This window comes from Hyposmocoma kahamanoa, unplaced genomic scaffold, assembly GCF_003589595.1.
Source record: "Hyposmocoma kahamanoa isolate Upper Pololo Valley unplaced genomic scaffold, ASM358959v1 210, whole genome shotgun sequence".
Classification (NCBI taxonomy): Eukaryota; Metazoa; Arthropoda; class Insecta; order Lepidoptera; family Cosmopterigidae; genus Hyposmocoma; species Hyposmocoma kahamanoa.
In genome coordinates this window covers 3,023,893-3,037,936 of record NW_020653731.1, presented here as the reverse complement: position 1 = coordinate 3,037,936, position 14,044 = coordinate 3,023,893, and the positions used below count along the sequence as shown (strand labels likewise).

The 14,044-nt window shown below is 37.5% G+C and overlaps 2 protein-coding genes across 2 annotated transcripts in view; one reads left to right on the top strand and one right to left on the bottom strand.

Annotated features, from left to right (window-relative positions):
- The window catches only part of LOC113227428 (NSFL1 cofactor p47), an 18,184-nt gene extending 15,804 nt beyond the window's left edge, over nt 1-2,380 (top strand). The window contains exons 8-9 of the mRNA XM_026460350.1: nt 796-922; nt 1,785-2,380. Of these exons, the coding sequence (XP_026316135.1) occupies nt 796-922; nt 1,785-2,000 (343 nt within the window). The 3' untranslated portion in view covers nt 2,001-2,380. The remainder of the gene's footprint in view (nt 1-795; nt 923-1,784) is intronic.
- A 1,074-nt stretch (nt 2,381-3,454) lies between these two features.
- On the bottom strand, nt 3,455-13,525 carry LOC113227432 (stabilizer of axonemal microtubules 1). The gene is made up of 8 exons (XM_026460354.1): nt 13,390-13,525; nt 10,954-11,064; nt 10,278-10,374; nt 8,695-8,881; nt 6,627-6,719; nt 5,521-5,633; nt 4,310-4,403; nt 3,455-3,834 (listed from the first exon to the last, which is right to left on the bottom strand). The coding sequence occupies exons 1-8, from the start codon at nt 13,392-13,394 to the stop codon at nt 3,746-3,748; spliced, it is 789 nt and encodes a 262-aa protein (XP_026316139.1). The 5' UTR covers nt 13,395-13,525; the 3' UTR covers nt 3,455-3,745.
- Between the last annotated feature and the right edge of the window lie 519 nt (nt 13,526-14,044).

Genomic DNA, 14,044 nt, shown 5'->3' with positions numbered 1-14,044 from the left:
GGTCATAAGTTGTTGTCGATAGTTTTATGGATAGATTTTAAAAGAAGGTAAAACTTAATTCTTATTGTGACAGTTGGCCTACTAGTATCGAAATTAATGTTTTTTCATATATTTTTTAATAAGAACAGGCGGATTTGGTTATCTATAGATCTGGAATTGAAATGAAAAACTTATCTTTATATTTTTAATAGAAATACTTCTAAATGCAGTGTATATATGTGTATGAACTAACAAAATATCGACCGTTTAAATGAACCTGTGCCCAGTTGTTGGACAAAGCCGATAATGATGCAAATGATACAAGTTCTGCAAATTATTGCGTAAGCATGACCTACATTCAGTCGATAGTCGTCAGAATATTTATTGACTACAAACACTAGCTGCTTGCAAGCGAGCAACACTTTTACGCAATGAACTGTCATTTTACTCCATCTTCAAAAAAGATAGGCTATAGCATTTTCTTACTTGCTACAAAATATATAATATTACAGTAGTAGAAACATCTTGATATTCCATAAAAATAAATATTGCAATGGAGGATTCCGTTAAGATTTTAAAGCAAAAAATAGGATACAAAAACCCATCGCCCTCATTGTCATGTCATTTTTGTACAATCTGTCAGTGTTTCCGTCGGCGATCCATAGTAACAGATATCTAAAGGCTGAGTTTCATCCTGAATAAACTTACATAAGCCAAGTAGGTATACGTTCGTAGATAACGGTACCCTGTACATGCCACATGGTGGACCTTAGAAGGTGCAAGAGACGAGTAAACACATTTTATAACCCTTGCCAGCCCCACGCCGCCAACGGTGGGTGCGACGGCGGCCGTAGCAACGGACGTGCAGGACCGTGCTGCAAACCAGCGTGCTGCGCAGCAGGCTGTGGGCCTCGACGAGAGCCAGCCCACTACCACCATACAGGTACTGTCATTTTCTGTAGCACAATATTAGCAGCCCTGTTACAGACCTTTTTGTCTCCCTTCACTATAGCATAGTTTAATGAGTCAAGTAGTACTCCCGCCTGTTCAACGCATCAACGCCTACACTTCGCTTGGAGTGTAGGGTAGTCACATGATTAATTTTAGTTGTACCTATAGGTTGTAAATATAAAAATAAGGTGTTCATCACAGTATTCTTTGACGGTGGCCCAAGGCTTTGTACTGTGGGCGCTGGATAAGGAATTCCCGGGTTCGATTCCTAAAGCTACCATTGGGAAATGAACTTTTCTAAATTGGTTCTGTTCTGGGTGTTCTGGGAAGTGCCCCAGAGTGATTTAATTGCTCTGGTACTCGTGTCAAATATTTTATACCTGCAATACTAATGGACGTGCCTTACTATGATTTAATTTACAATTGATATAGTTTCATTGACTTTTTAACGCCGAAATTGTAGGTTACATATATGTATGGCAGGTCTTTGTTCTTCTTGTGACCGCTAGGGGCGCTGTACATATTTCGGTCTACATCTAACAACAAAACAAATTAAAAAAAAAAAAGTCACGTCATTTGGAAATTGAAAGTGCTTCTTACTACAAAGTCAAAGTTATTGCCCATGTCTTGATGTATTCATACTTACTCAAACCGCAACTGGTGACGTCACTTGTCGTGGCACTAATACTGACTTTTGATTCCGTTGCTAATGCAAGACAGATTTTTAATACTATAATTTAAAATTACTTTATGCGTTCCGCGTCTGTGGTATATATGTGACGTCACTAGGTTATGCCCCGCATCCACATATTCTTGCGTAACGGAGTATTAATCTTGATAATATTCGTTCTCAGTTCCGACTGGCAGACGGTTCCCGCATAACCGGCCGGTTCAACCACTCGCACACCGTTGAAGATCTGTCCGCGTACGTGCAGCGCGCCGAGCCCGTCTATCAATTGCAGCCATTCACGCTCCTCACGTCGTTCCCCAGCGCGGAGCTGTCCGACCCCAAGGCCACTGTAGCGCAGGCGAACCTGCTCAATTCCACGCTGTTGCAACGGCTCAAGTAGACTGATTACTGATTGTGATTTGCTCGTTTTGGAACCATCCGGGGACTTTAGGTTAATGGCCATTGTTGTGGATGACGCCGCGCATTTGTCAGCTCACTCTGCTCCACTTAAACTGATCACAAAATCTTGCCTTTATTTCCAATAAGTTGTCCAATTCATCCATGTTGTCCAATTTGCATTATATTTGTATGTTGTTCAATTCATCTATGATGTCGCGTTCATCTACACTCCAATCTATCTAAGTCAGCCTTACTAAAAGTTTTATTGACAAAAACACTACACGTGGCAGAACACAAAACGTGGCAGATCCATTGTGAGATTCAACGTAGTGTTTTATACTTTTGGAATGGTGAAATAGAAAATTAAAAATCACTTTAAAAGCAATTTCCGTATGGTTCTACAAACTTGGAAGCACAGCATAGGTATCTTTGTAGCAATAATGGACTGCATATTAAAGTAAACTTTTGTCTATCATGGCGTGGGAAATGTGAACTTCAGTTTCAAGTAGTGAATATATACTTCACTTACTCCAGCGAATTTAAATTTCACTTACTCCAGCAAATTTAAATTTCACTAGCTCCCGTGAATTTAAACTTCACTTGCTTCAGTGAATTTCAATTTCACTTGCTTCAGTGAATTTCAACTTCGCTCGCTTCAGTGAATTCAACTTCACTTGAATCAGTGAATTCCAATTTCACTTGAAACTTGTTTCAATGAATTTCAATTTCACTCGCTTCAGTGAACTTGGCGTCACAATATTTATTACGATATCAGTAAAAGTGAATATTCCTAATTCTGTACGTTGTTTCCAACAAATATATAATTATTTTGTAAAACGATATATTGATTTTATTCAATTACCTAGTAGAGGGTAACAAGGGCAAATACAGTATTGGTTTAATACGGAACCATGATACCGTCATCCTTTACAATGCTTACGCAGGTAAGTTATAAGCGAAGTTCACAAGGGAACCTACAGATAGAATGTTACAAATAAGCCAAACCGTTTTTGGCCACGTTATAACAAAAAATCACGTTATAACAAAAAAATCAAAATAGTGGAAGTGCTCCCTCCGTCCCACCGTACTGCTACGCGAACCACTGGTGGTACGGTGGGTAAGTTTTTAAGTCCCTACCGTACTACCATAGAGATGCCTTGTTTAATAATGAGCGATATTGTGGATAGGATATAATTACATACGTTTTATTAAGAGTGGATTGGAGAAGGAAGATTTTGCCCTCTCGTGGTGCCATTTGGACCAAGAGAAAACAGCGAAAAGAAGAGGAGGAAGTGTAAATAAAAGATTTAAATTATTTATATAGCATAAGTATTTCAAAACAAAGTTACAAATTTAAAAGAAATATTAACTAAAACGAAGTTAATCTAACAGATTTGTTGAAGGTTAACTTCAGGAACAATGTTGGTGTAAAAAATAGGACACCAGAACCTTTCCGACAAAACTGTTCTTAAATGTATGTATACAATGTCTAAAATCTAGAATATTCTACACTTAACACAATTTCTAATATCATAATTCCATAATCTTATAATTCAGAAAATATTAAAAGAAAAACCTACTAACATTATAACAAATCTAGAACGATTATGTGCAATAATGTATTAGTAATATCAAATCATGATCATATTGAAAATAAAAATATAAGCAAATGTTCAGTTTGACGTCTCATGAGGCAACGACGCCATCTTGACTAGAATTTGGACGGAAAATGGCGGCTGCTATCGGCTAGCTGCAGCACTCAGCACGCGGGTACGTGCATGCACATGCACATGGGTCCGTCGCTATACATTCCGCTGGGCACACGCACGTGCACGCTGCACAAGAAAAATTAAAATTGATTTTCCTTACTCAAATGAAAATTAGTGCCAAAATTAGGGAATTTAAGGAACTGCAGGTGCGAATTATACACAAATCGGCACATTTAGCGGAATCCTATACTTTGTTTTTTTACAACCGCACAAAAGGCATTATCAGGCGCCATATTTTTTAATCCTGTCATTTTGTATTAAAGCAATTTAATAAATACCGTAAAACAAAATTCTCAAACAAATTCACTAAATTTATGTAATTACATTTCTTCTGTTGGTTGTATTCATAACTTTCTTCTTTATCTATTACAAAATCTTGCACTGTAAAACTACAGGTTGCAAACATTAAACGGAAACTTTAAAGTATTAAATATTAGGTGTCATTTAGAAATGTCATTTCGTGGGGGATAGTGCAAATCCGCGTATGTAGTAGTAAATTGCGGCTAAACTATTAAATTTCAAATAAACAAACATTACTAACGTTTGCAATCTCCGTAAGAGCAGGGATCGATATACTCTGTACAGTCTTCACCCGGCGGCAGGAAAGACGATCTGTAGATGGTTGTGGCTTCGATCTATAAAAAAAGTTTTAACTACATATGTGAGCAGTAACCGTGTTATACGTAGGGTGATAAACAACTTGTGTTTTAATTTATTGTTAGAGCGTTTGCAGACTACGTCCGATTCGTATCAGGGGGTCTACTCACGTCAGACATCCGTCATCTGGTAATAAGTATAAAAATAAGTAGTAGGTATTCGGCCAATTTAAAAGACGTATGATGCGAATAAAGCTTCATACTTGACATCGTCTTTTGGTCGAGTATTGCTTATTTGACAGCAATGGTTTCGGATGGAGAATGGGAATGATCCGAATCCGAGAAATGACGGTCCAAAATGTCACAGGGATCATAATATTATCTCTAGTGTACAAACTATATTCGTATTTTCTCGGATTTGAATCGGACTTAGTGCAAAAACGACATCCGAAGCGGGTCGAAGTTTCTAGATTGTCGCTTACCACCAGGCGCACGACCTGATCGTCCTGTCACTTGGTATAAAAAAGATCTTTATATAGGGTTATTATTTGTACCGCATTATATGCCTTCAGCGCCACCTCTTGGAAACTTATGAAAGTTGAAAAGATGTAAGTGTCATAACGGAAACAGATGTCAAACGTAAATCTTAGCAGAAACGGAAGCGGATGCGGAAGTGGAAATGTAAATATAAAAAAAATATACAAAGGTTTCAACGAAACAGTCTCAAGCAGGGTTTGTGTGTGATTTCAGAATTACAAATTTAACACAACTGCCACTCGCTCCACTGTACACCTATAATGATCCATCGCGAACGTTATAAATTTCCGATAAAAGTCCCATTATAAAAATTGCGGAAGCAAAAACGGTGACGATGTGAAAAATCGTGCGGAACGTCTGGAGTTGCGGAAGCAGAAGTCTGTTGCATCACTACTTTGTAGTTATCAGAGGCTGACGAGAGATGTTGCTATATTAATTGCAGAGTTCTGTCGGACCGAACGAAATATTTGTATCAATAATATATAATATATATATACCGAACGAACTAGTGGAGTATTTTACAAATAATATAAAAAAAAATTGTAGTAAAAAACATTATGATGTTAAATTATAATAACTCGTGTTCTATTTGAATATACATCATGATTAAGAGCCTAACCCTCTGGCAGGGTTTCTGGTACTGTCCCTTGCAGGCCCATGGCGGCTTCTGCGGAATTGGCACGCACACCGGCTGGTACGACATCTTCTGGACTGTCTCGCAGTCCATCTTGGCTGTTGGTTTCAATTCATAATGGTTGGTTAAACATTTCACATGCATACAAAAAGAAGACTTCCGCTTTGTTAATCGCTGTAAAATTTTTAATATAGTCGTTTTTTTTGGTTACATACATCCTATGAGCAAATGAAGAATTGCCAGTTTGTAAGCGGAGACTAGCTACCGTAACTAGATTTTTTTTTGTGAAAGCCTTGTTTCTAAAAAAACATGATCAAGCGCTCGAACGCCATTGTGCGGCAAGAACAAGCCACCTACACTCTGTTGATAGTATATTATATACATATACTCACGGCTACGGATTCTCATTGGAGTAGTCAATGGTCATCGACCACTACTTTGCACGATCCAGCCAAACCTCTCTTGCTTCACTTGCATCATTCTTTCATACGATTGTTTGTTTAAAATCCTTATTTATTTTTCCGCTCTTATATAAGTGCGTTATATGAATATTGACAAGTTTTTTTTTATTATGTGGAGCATAGTTTCGCAAAATGGCCCCTACCCCAATCCTCAATGTCCCAATGGACGCTGTAGAGTCTTAGGGGCGGTAGGGGCTTCGGAAGCAATTGGGGGACGGTGATACTGTTCAGGGGTGCTACCATACTTGAAAAAAACCTGAAGTATCTATATTATACCACATAATTGTATATATAATTTTTGTCCTTATGATGGTTTTGTGTTAAATTAATATAAAATTCCACTATTTTATAACTGCCTCCGTGGCCGAACGGTTACCGTGCCGGACGGCCACGCAGACGTCCCGGGTTCGATTTCCGTGGCGGGAGAAATATTTGTATGGCCTACATTTATTTCTCTCGTGAGTTGGGTGTAATTTCTGGTTGTCTATGTGAGTGTCCGTGCCACCCGCGATACAGTGCGCGGGCGCGTGTAGAGGTTTGACATTAATGTTCCATTTTTATTGTAATATCTGTACGATCCAAGACCATAAGCTACTTGTCTATTGATACAAATTGGAACAGAAGGTTTACCTGCAGGTTTCTCATAGCATCTGTCTGGCGCGTACGACTTCGGTATCGCGTTTTTGCCCGGATCGATGTACGACAAACGGTTTACGGTTCGATCTGCAATAAATATATTATTTTTTTTATAAAAAAAGTACCTATTACAGGCGTTTCCTTTTTTCTACTCTTGACGCGTTTCTACATTTGATTACAAGAAAGATCAGATGATGCTTAAAAAACACGCATTATACATATAATTATAACACTAACGCGAGTGGTGCTTGAAAAAAAATTTAAACTTGAAATTACTCGACATCACATGTTCCAGGAACCAGTTTCTAGGCAATTATTTAAATTTTTTTACAAGTTCTTTTAATTAACAGTATATACGTGTTTTTCAATATAATTTAGATTCCGGTCCTGACAGTAAATTAAAGTTGGTCCACTCTGAATTGCATTCGGCTGTCTAAACGTTTATATAGTGTTAAGAGAATGTAATGCGCTTTGGAATTTAATGCGCATACACATCACACCCTCAACAATAAAGTAAAGACATAGAAAAAAATTTACGGGAAAGTGATAAATAAATTTAAAAGTAAATGGAAAATAAAAGTTAGTGTTCATGTCAAACATAATTTTGTCATGTGTTATATTTTATTAAACCAGCAACGTTATTTCTCATTAAATCTATTTTGTCAAATTCACAAAGCAGTATTTTATGCAATACTTGTACAATGAGAGTTCTTAAAGGCGTGCCTACGAGATTTTAAGACCTAATTATGTAATGATTGCATACAATACTTTTTCTATGAGTAAATTAAAATAATGAAACGCAACCAATATTTAAACGCTACAAAACAATAAAAAACCAAAGAAATAGAACAGAAGTGTTCGTAATTGGTCAAGTACCGCTTATATTTTAACCAATCAGGAGGCAGAGTGTTTGGATATTTTAAATTGTCTAAAAAATAGTTCTTTTTTGCCAAATGGTAATGGCCTTTGTACCTTTTAGGTTACATTTTGAGATACATAGTATTTAATAAAATAATTTGAATTTTGAACACAGTGACGCGTTTAAGGAGACTGTTTCAATTCGCAAAAATACAACCAAAGTGAAATAATTTTTTTACCATAGATAATAGAATTTTGGTGCAGAACTAAAAAGAGCGCCTTGGTGATATGGTTTATGAAATTATAAGTGTACACGAGTAGTATATTTCATGTCGAAGATTTGGCTTTGCTTTAAAATTAAATCATTGGAGAACAATTTAAATTTAAGTCTGGCAATATGGACTAGATGCTTTGACCTGTCCCGAAGGACGAAAAATTTTACTACTTCTATTTTTAAATTTTTATTGAATTCAATAAATTTTTTGTGAAATTATTCCAGTACTTTGTTATAATTATTACTTGGTACTTGGTGTAATGGGCTGGTATCCGCAATTCGACGTCAAGGCGCCTATTTTGTATTTTAATTTTTATAATTATTAATACAAATATCAAACACTCTTCCTTCGATCCGGCCGGATTCGAATCGACGTCTTCTAGCTTGCCAGACGCTATACCAACTAAGCCACGGAACGAACCAGCGGACCTCATGAATTTGTCTGTGGTTGCGTCTTTGTAATTAATTTCCTCAACGACTTTTAGTCGTAGCGCCATCTACGAGAAATCTATGAAAGTTTTATCACCCAGTTAGATATCTTTACAGTTACCAGCTCTGGCGAGAGATGTCGCTATTCACTGTATTTTTAAGTTTTTATTGAATTGATATTCAATTATTTTTTTTGTGAAGTTATTCCACTAATTTGTTATAATTATTAATACAAAGATGGAACACTCAGAAAAAATTCCTTCGATCCGGCCGGATTCGAACCGACGTCTTCTAGCTTACCGTGGCAGACGCTATACCAACTAAGCCACGGAACGAACCGGCGGACCTCACGTATTTTTCTATGTGCTTGCGTCGTATCTTTGTATTTATTTGTATCTTAGTATAAAAAATATTTTTTCGATTGTCTTCAGTTCATTGCTAAGATGTTATGTGTCTAACTCTACGTCCTATCAGTTTTTTCGATTTGAGACCCGAACTTACTTTCGAAAGGTTGTTCAACAGCATGGAATTTTGCCGGCGGTTTGCACGACTCTCGAATCGCGCACGGTTTTGGCACATAATCGTGACGTTGCGTGGTGAGGTTCTGCATAGGGCCCTGGCCCCACATGTCGTGGTTGCATGGCCGGATCGGTTGCGTAACGCACACCGGATTTGGTAGGAATGAGAGCTGTTGATCAGAAAAAAGTGGTACAACCTAGTTGTTAGACAATGATGGCTCCTACACATTTATGTTTGTTGCACCAAAATTAATCTTTAAATTAAGTTGGACGAATAGCTTTGTAAAATTTTCTGTGTAATGGCCCACTAGGTCGTTAGGTCGTCTTCGCTTGCCTGCCGAACGCGGCAACCGAACCCGTGTAAACACTCGAGTCCTTCGACGACTGTAGTTCGCTGTTGAATTCGACTGAGTCAACTGGGTGTAATTACTGTAGGGTGACTGCTCATGTTTCGGCGGCCACGATCCACCACGATGCGCGGAGAATATCTACTTACCCGATCAGTTTGTTGAAAGTTTCTAAAGATCTGTTGCCTCGGCGCTTAAGCTTCTATTTCTAATGACTTGGTGATCTCGGCTAAGGCCCGTCACCAATAACGGGACACACGGCAGGGAATTTTTAGGTGACCAATAGTAATATACCTCAGTGTTAATGACATTAGGTTTAGTTGAAATTTCAATTACAATAGTCGTAGCTATGAATACAAAGTTACGGTAAATTTTGGAATACCGAGCCGGCAGCCTTCGGGGTGCTTCGGTAGCCTTCGGGATGCTTACAATCGTTACAACTGAGAGGCTAGGTCTGAGCACGATGTCGCGACAGTACAATTCAGCGTGTCTAAGGATACTGCTGCATGTATTCCGTCTATGTGCACTTTCATGTAGGGATGTCGAAGGATCCTTTGTCATACCGTCCTGCCATTGGTCGCCGGGCTTAAGGCGGCAGGCAGTCGACTCTGTGTAAACATGCTATAACTACCATAGAGATCGCATATAAGATTCTCTATATTTTCTCGCGCTTACCACAACACGTTAATCTACAAATATAAGTTATAATTACATAGGTATATTTATCGTTTTTTGTCACACCTACAGTAAATGCATGAAAGTTAATGTTTCGGATTTCTTGTGTGAACGTTCGACTCGAGTGGTCTTTAGAAGACTACAGTTCCGAACATTGGGCATTAGATTCCTCTGGATTCTGTACTATCCGCAACCCTGCTTCTGCTACATATAAATGACATGTTGATTGCAGGTACCTTTGGGTTTGCTGATGATAGCACAGTTGTGGACAGGGACTTGACCAATGCAACGGTCAGTGGAGAAGAATTCTAGTCTTGTCGAGAGTCCATGGTTAGTCGTTTGAATTTGACACTTAAGGCAGACTCCGATTGGGGTGACGCGAATCTTGTCAAATTTAATGCTAGCAAAACGTGGGCGTGTTTTTTAACTTACGTGATGTGTTTTGGTGTGTATTGATGTTTGCGTGCGTGCGTTCGTACGTGTGTGTGTGAAACATATCCGCATCTAACCAAGGCTGTTATAGCCCTGCTTAATCATGGATTACCTTTTGTACTGTTTCTCCTTCCATGGGTGCAGTAGAAGGAACAAGATTCGGCAGTGGCTTAACTGGGAGAGGAATCGGCACTCTTGCAGGTAAGTAGCTTGAATAATGTTAAAACAGAAATATGTTATTTTTGTCATATCAAGTACAATCTATCCATTACCTTATACAAAGCAGTTAGCCATTCTGGTATTGAGCAATCTGGCAAATTATATTATGGAGATATTCATTAATACGATAAATCGTATCTTAAACATGGACCTTATGTTTAGGACGTTAAGGTACACTTTTGATTTTACAAGTACAGGAATGATGTTCTAAATACCAATATTTAGATATCTAGTATTCCCGTAATCAATCAGTTAAGTCACCTACCCTCCTTTTACACTTAATTTTATATTGCTATCCTTTTTACGTTCGTAGTTAGGACAAGCTACAACTAACCCTTCTGGGTAACTTGAGTCGTCGTGTTTTTCGTCGTTTTTTTTGTCCTTAGTTGGGAGAATGCTTGCTTCTTATGTAGAGATCTAAGGTTCGATTTCTACCCGAAGACCCCGCACACTGAGGCTTTTCGAAATGGCGTGTGAAAACATTGTGATGACGTCGCATATAGAAGGACTTTGACATAAATAAAATTTTTAGCTCGCATTGAGCGGACTAAAGGACGGACTATACGTACCTGTTTTTATACACAGTGCCTGAGTCGAATCTCCGCGATGGTGTCACTGGATTCATGCAGGAGTTTGGAATTATCGCCCGTCGCCGACAGTCGGCTTTTGCGTCCAAGTAGCTATGAATAGAGAAAGGTCTTAGGTACATCGCTGAATCCGTGGTGTAATCGATGACACCATACTTTTCGTGTAAAATTGACAGCAAAGTTAATTTCGCACACGGAATCCCCGATCGTGATCCCTGTAACATTTCAGGTGACATTGGCTTTAGCTTCACATTGATTTTTTCAGACTGTCGTGGTTATTTACATGATTATTATTTATATACATTCGCTCGGTACATAAAGTCCTACGAACTGTCAAGAAATGTGTATAGGTACTGGGCGTCACACGGCTATGGGACATGGAGAGAAAGTGCTTTAAATATTGTAAATAGAATATTTGAGTTCCTGATGACATTTTATTTTTAAATGTAAGTAATATTGTATTCGAAGAAAAGTTGCTTGCCTCATCTGAAAATCGAAAAGACGAAATGTGAAAAAAAAACACCCTGTATTTTTGTCCGATCGAAAGGGTCAATTATAAGGATTAAGTTTTTGTGATGCCGATCGCAAGGGCCAATTATAAAGTATCTCAAGTTAAAAGAACACAGTTCCATTATACAATATATTAAAAAAAAAAACCTGAAGCTGCCAGTGTACCTATCTACGATATTAAAATAAATTTATCAAATGTTCAAAATATAATCCATCTTCTTGAATGCAAATTCTTAATCGCTTGATCTGTCTGTGGATTTTGTATCTTGTTATGATGGATTTTCGAATCAATACGCCCAAATTTAGTTTTGAACTCCTCTACATGGTCCAATATCGAAACTAAAACAACTGTCCTAAACTTAAATGTAAAGTTTCATGGGATTCCTTTAACTCGAGATACTAAGTATATAAGTTATAAGAAATTAATCTACTTAATTAATTTATTTCTTTAATCGTTTATTGCACATGAAAAACACATAATGCACGTTAATAAAAAGAAAACGCACACATAAGGGTCTGCTTATGTCTAAATAAAATTTCTTCATACAGACCTAAGTATAGAACATAGCAACAAAAATAGCGGGCTTATGTGCACAAGAAAACAAAAATTATATATAATACTAAAACAATATGGAAACTATAATGCATAGTCACAAATAAATAATATATTTTTTACTTCACAACCTCGGAAAGGCTTCCTTGTTATTAGAAATCTGCGCGTAAAAGCGTTTTAAGCACGCTAGCGTGGAAAATGTTTTTGAAATTCGAACTTGATGATGGACTAACTTTTTCTTTCGATGAAAAAAAAATTTGACACGTTCAACTACGCGATTTGTCGTACACTACTTATTTTATGTAATATAAATCCGTTAGTATATTTTATTCTTTATATTGTTAACACTAAATTGACAATAATAACTAGTAATTGTGTTTATTAAATTATTTTAATGCGTCGAAGACTTAATCATACAAAATTATAAGTACAAGCAAGAAAATTGATGAGGTGTAAATTCACAATGCATCCGAAGGTAAACTTTATTTTGATTAAAAAAAGCAAATGTGTTGCTGTTTTTCTTTCATCTACCATTTTCCTCGCTATAGAGAGGAAGTTGTGTTTCGCTCGGAAACAAACGGTTGACTACCTACTATGTGACTATGGGAACCGTAAAGGGTTCGAAACGTCGGTTTGTTTGAAAAAACAAATATACGCGATTTAAAACCGGAAAAATAGTTTCATTTCCTATTCTAATTTAGTGTTAAATTTCAATAATTTTTACATTTCCAAACAATCTCAAAACAAACAATTCATTCTTAACTTCTAATTTTAAAATGTAATTTTAATCTTATAATATCAAGTGACGGGACGAACAAGTCGTGCGCCTGATGGTAAGCTCACGCCTGTCCATACCATTACAGTGCCACTCAGTGCTTTAAATCGCAAAGATCTGAAGGGCACTGCCACTGCGCCCGACACCCTGAGACATAAGTTGCCAAGTCCCATGTGCCTGTAATTTTACCAGCACCCTTACCTTTCAAAACCGGAACGTATTAATACTGATATTACTGCTTGGCGGCAGAAACAGGTAAGGTGGTAGTACTTCTCTGGACGAACTCTTTCACAAGAATCTCTACTGTTAGTGAATAAACACGAAGAAAAATCTTTGGGGAAAAAGATTTGTTTTGTGTTTTTGGGAGTGACACGTCTCGGATACAAAGTTATGGCACGACTTTGCTGGCGGTAGCATTTTGTTGTTCCATTTAATTTTGTAAATTACAAGATAATTTTACCGTGATAGTTATCAATCGACAGACATTTGGCCAAGCCAAATGAATATTTCAAATTGGAATAATTGAGTAATTAAATGTTGCACAACAGTAGAATCTCCCACATAAACTTGGTTTTCATACCTCATACCGTAAACGGTGTTGCCTTCCAACCTCTGGCATGGTTTCTGGTATTGACCTTTGCAAGCCCACGGCAAAGGCTCTTTTGGCAATATCTGTAAGAAACAAACTGTGTCGGTCCAATAGATTTTGACTTATAGAGGAGTCAAAAGTGGCCCATGTGTCGCCCTGTTTATCAGTAGGTACTTGGTAGAAGCACTTTAGCATCTCTAGATAAAATTGTGATTAGATTGATACGAACAGAGGAAGTAAAGTAGGTACTATATGTTATTTTTGTAACATTTCTGTAATTATGGCGTCAAATTGTAGAACACTATGTAGTAATGAGTACCGTTTTTCAGTTGTGCGAAGTCAATGGGACCAAAGGCATAGCCTCATTAAATATAAGAGTATTTGGTTGGGGATACTTGATCATTGAGCTTTCTGCTAGCAGCAGTCGACGAAAATAGTGTTAGTCGTGTTGTGACATCGCGTGAGGTTGGTGGTGCCAAAGACACAATGTAGGGGATACTTTGTAGCCTAGCCTTAGCGAAAGGAAAGGTTCGATCCACATAATTTATTCAAAAGTAGTAAAATGATATAAAAAAAGTACAATTAGTATAAACACTCCGTACTAAACACATTCCAGACAACACTCACCCCAAAATGGCCTTTAGAT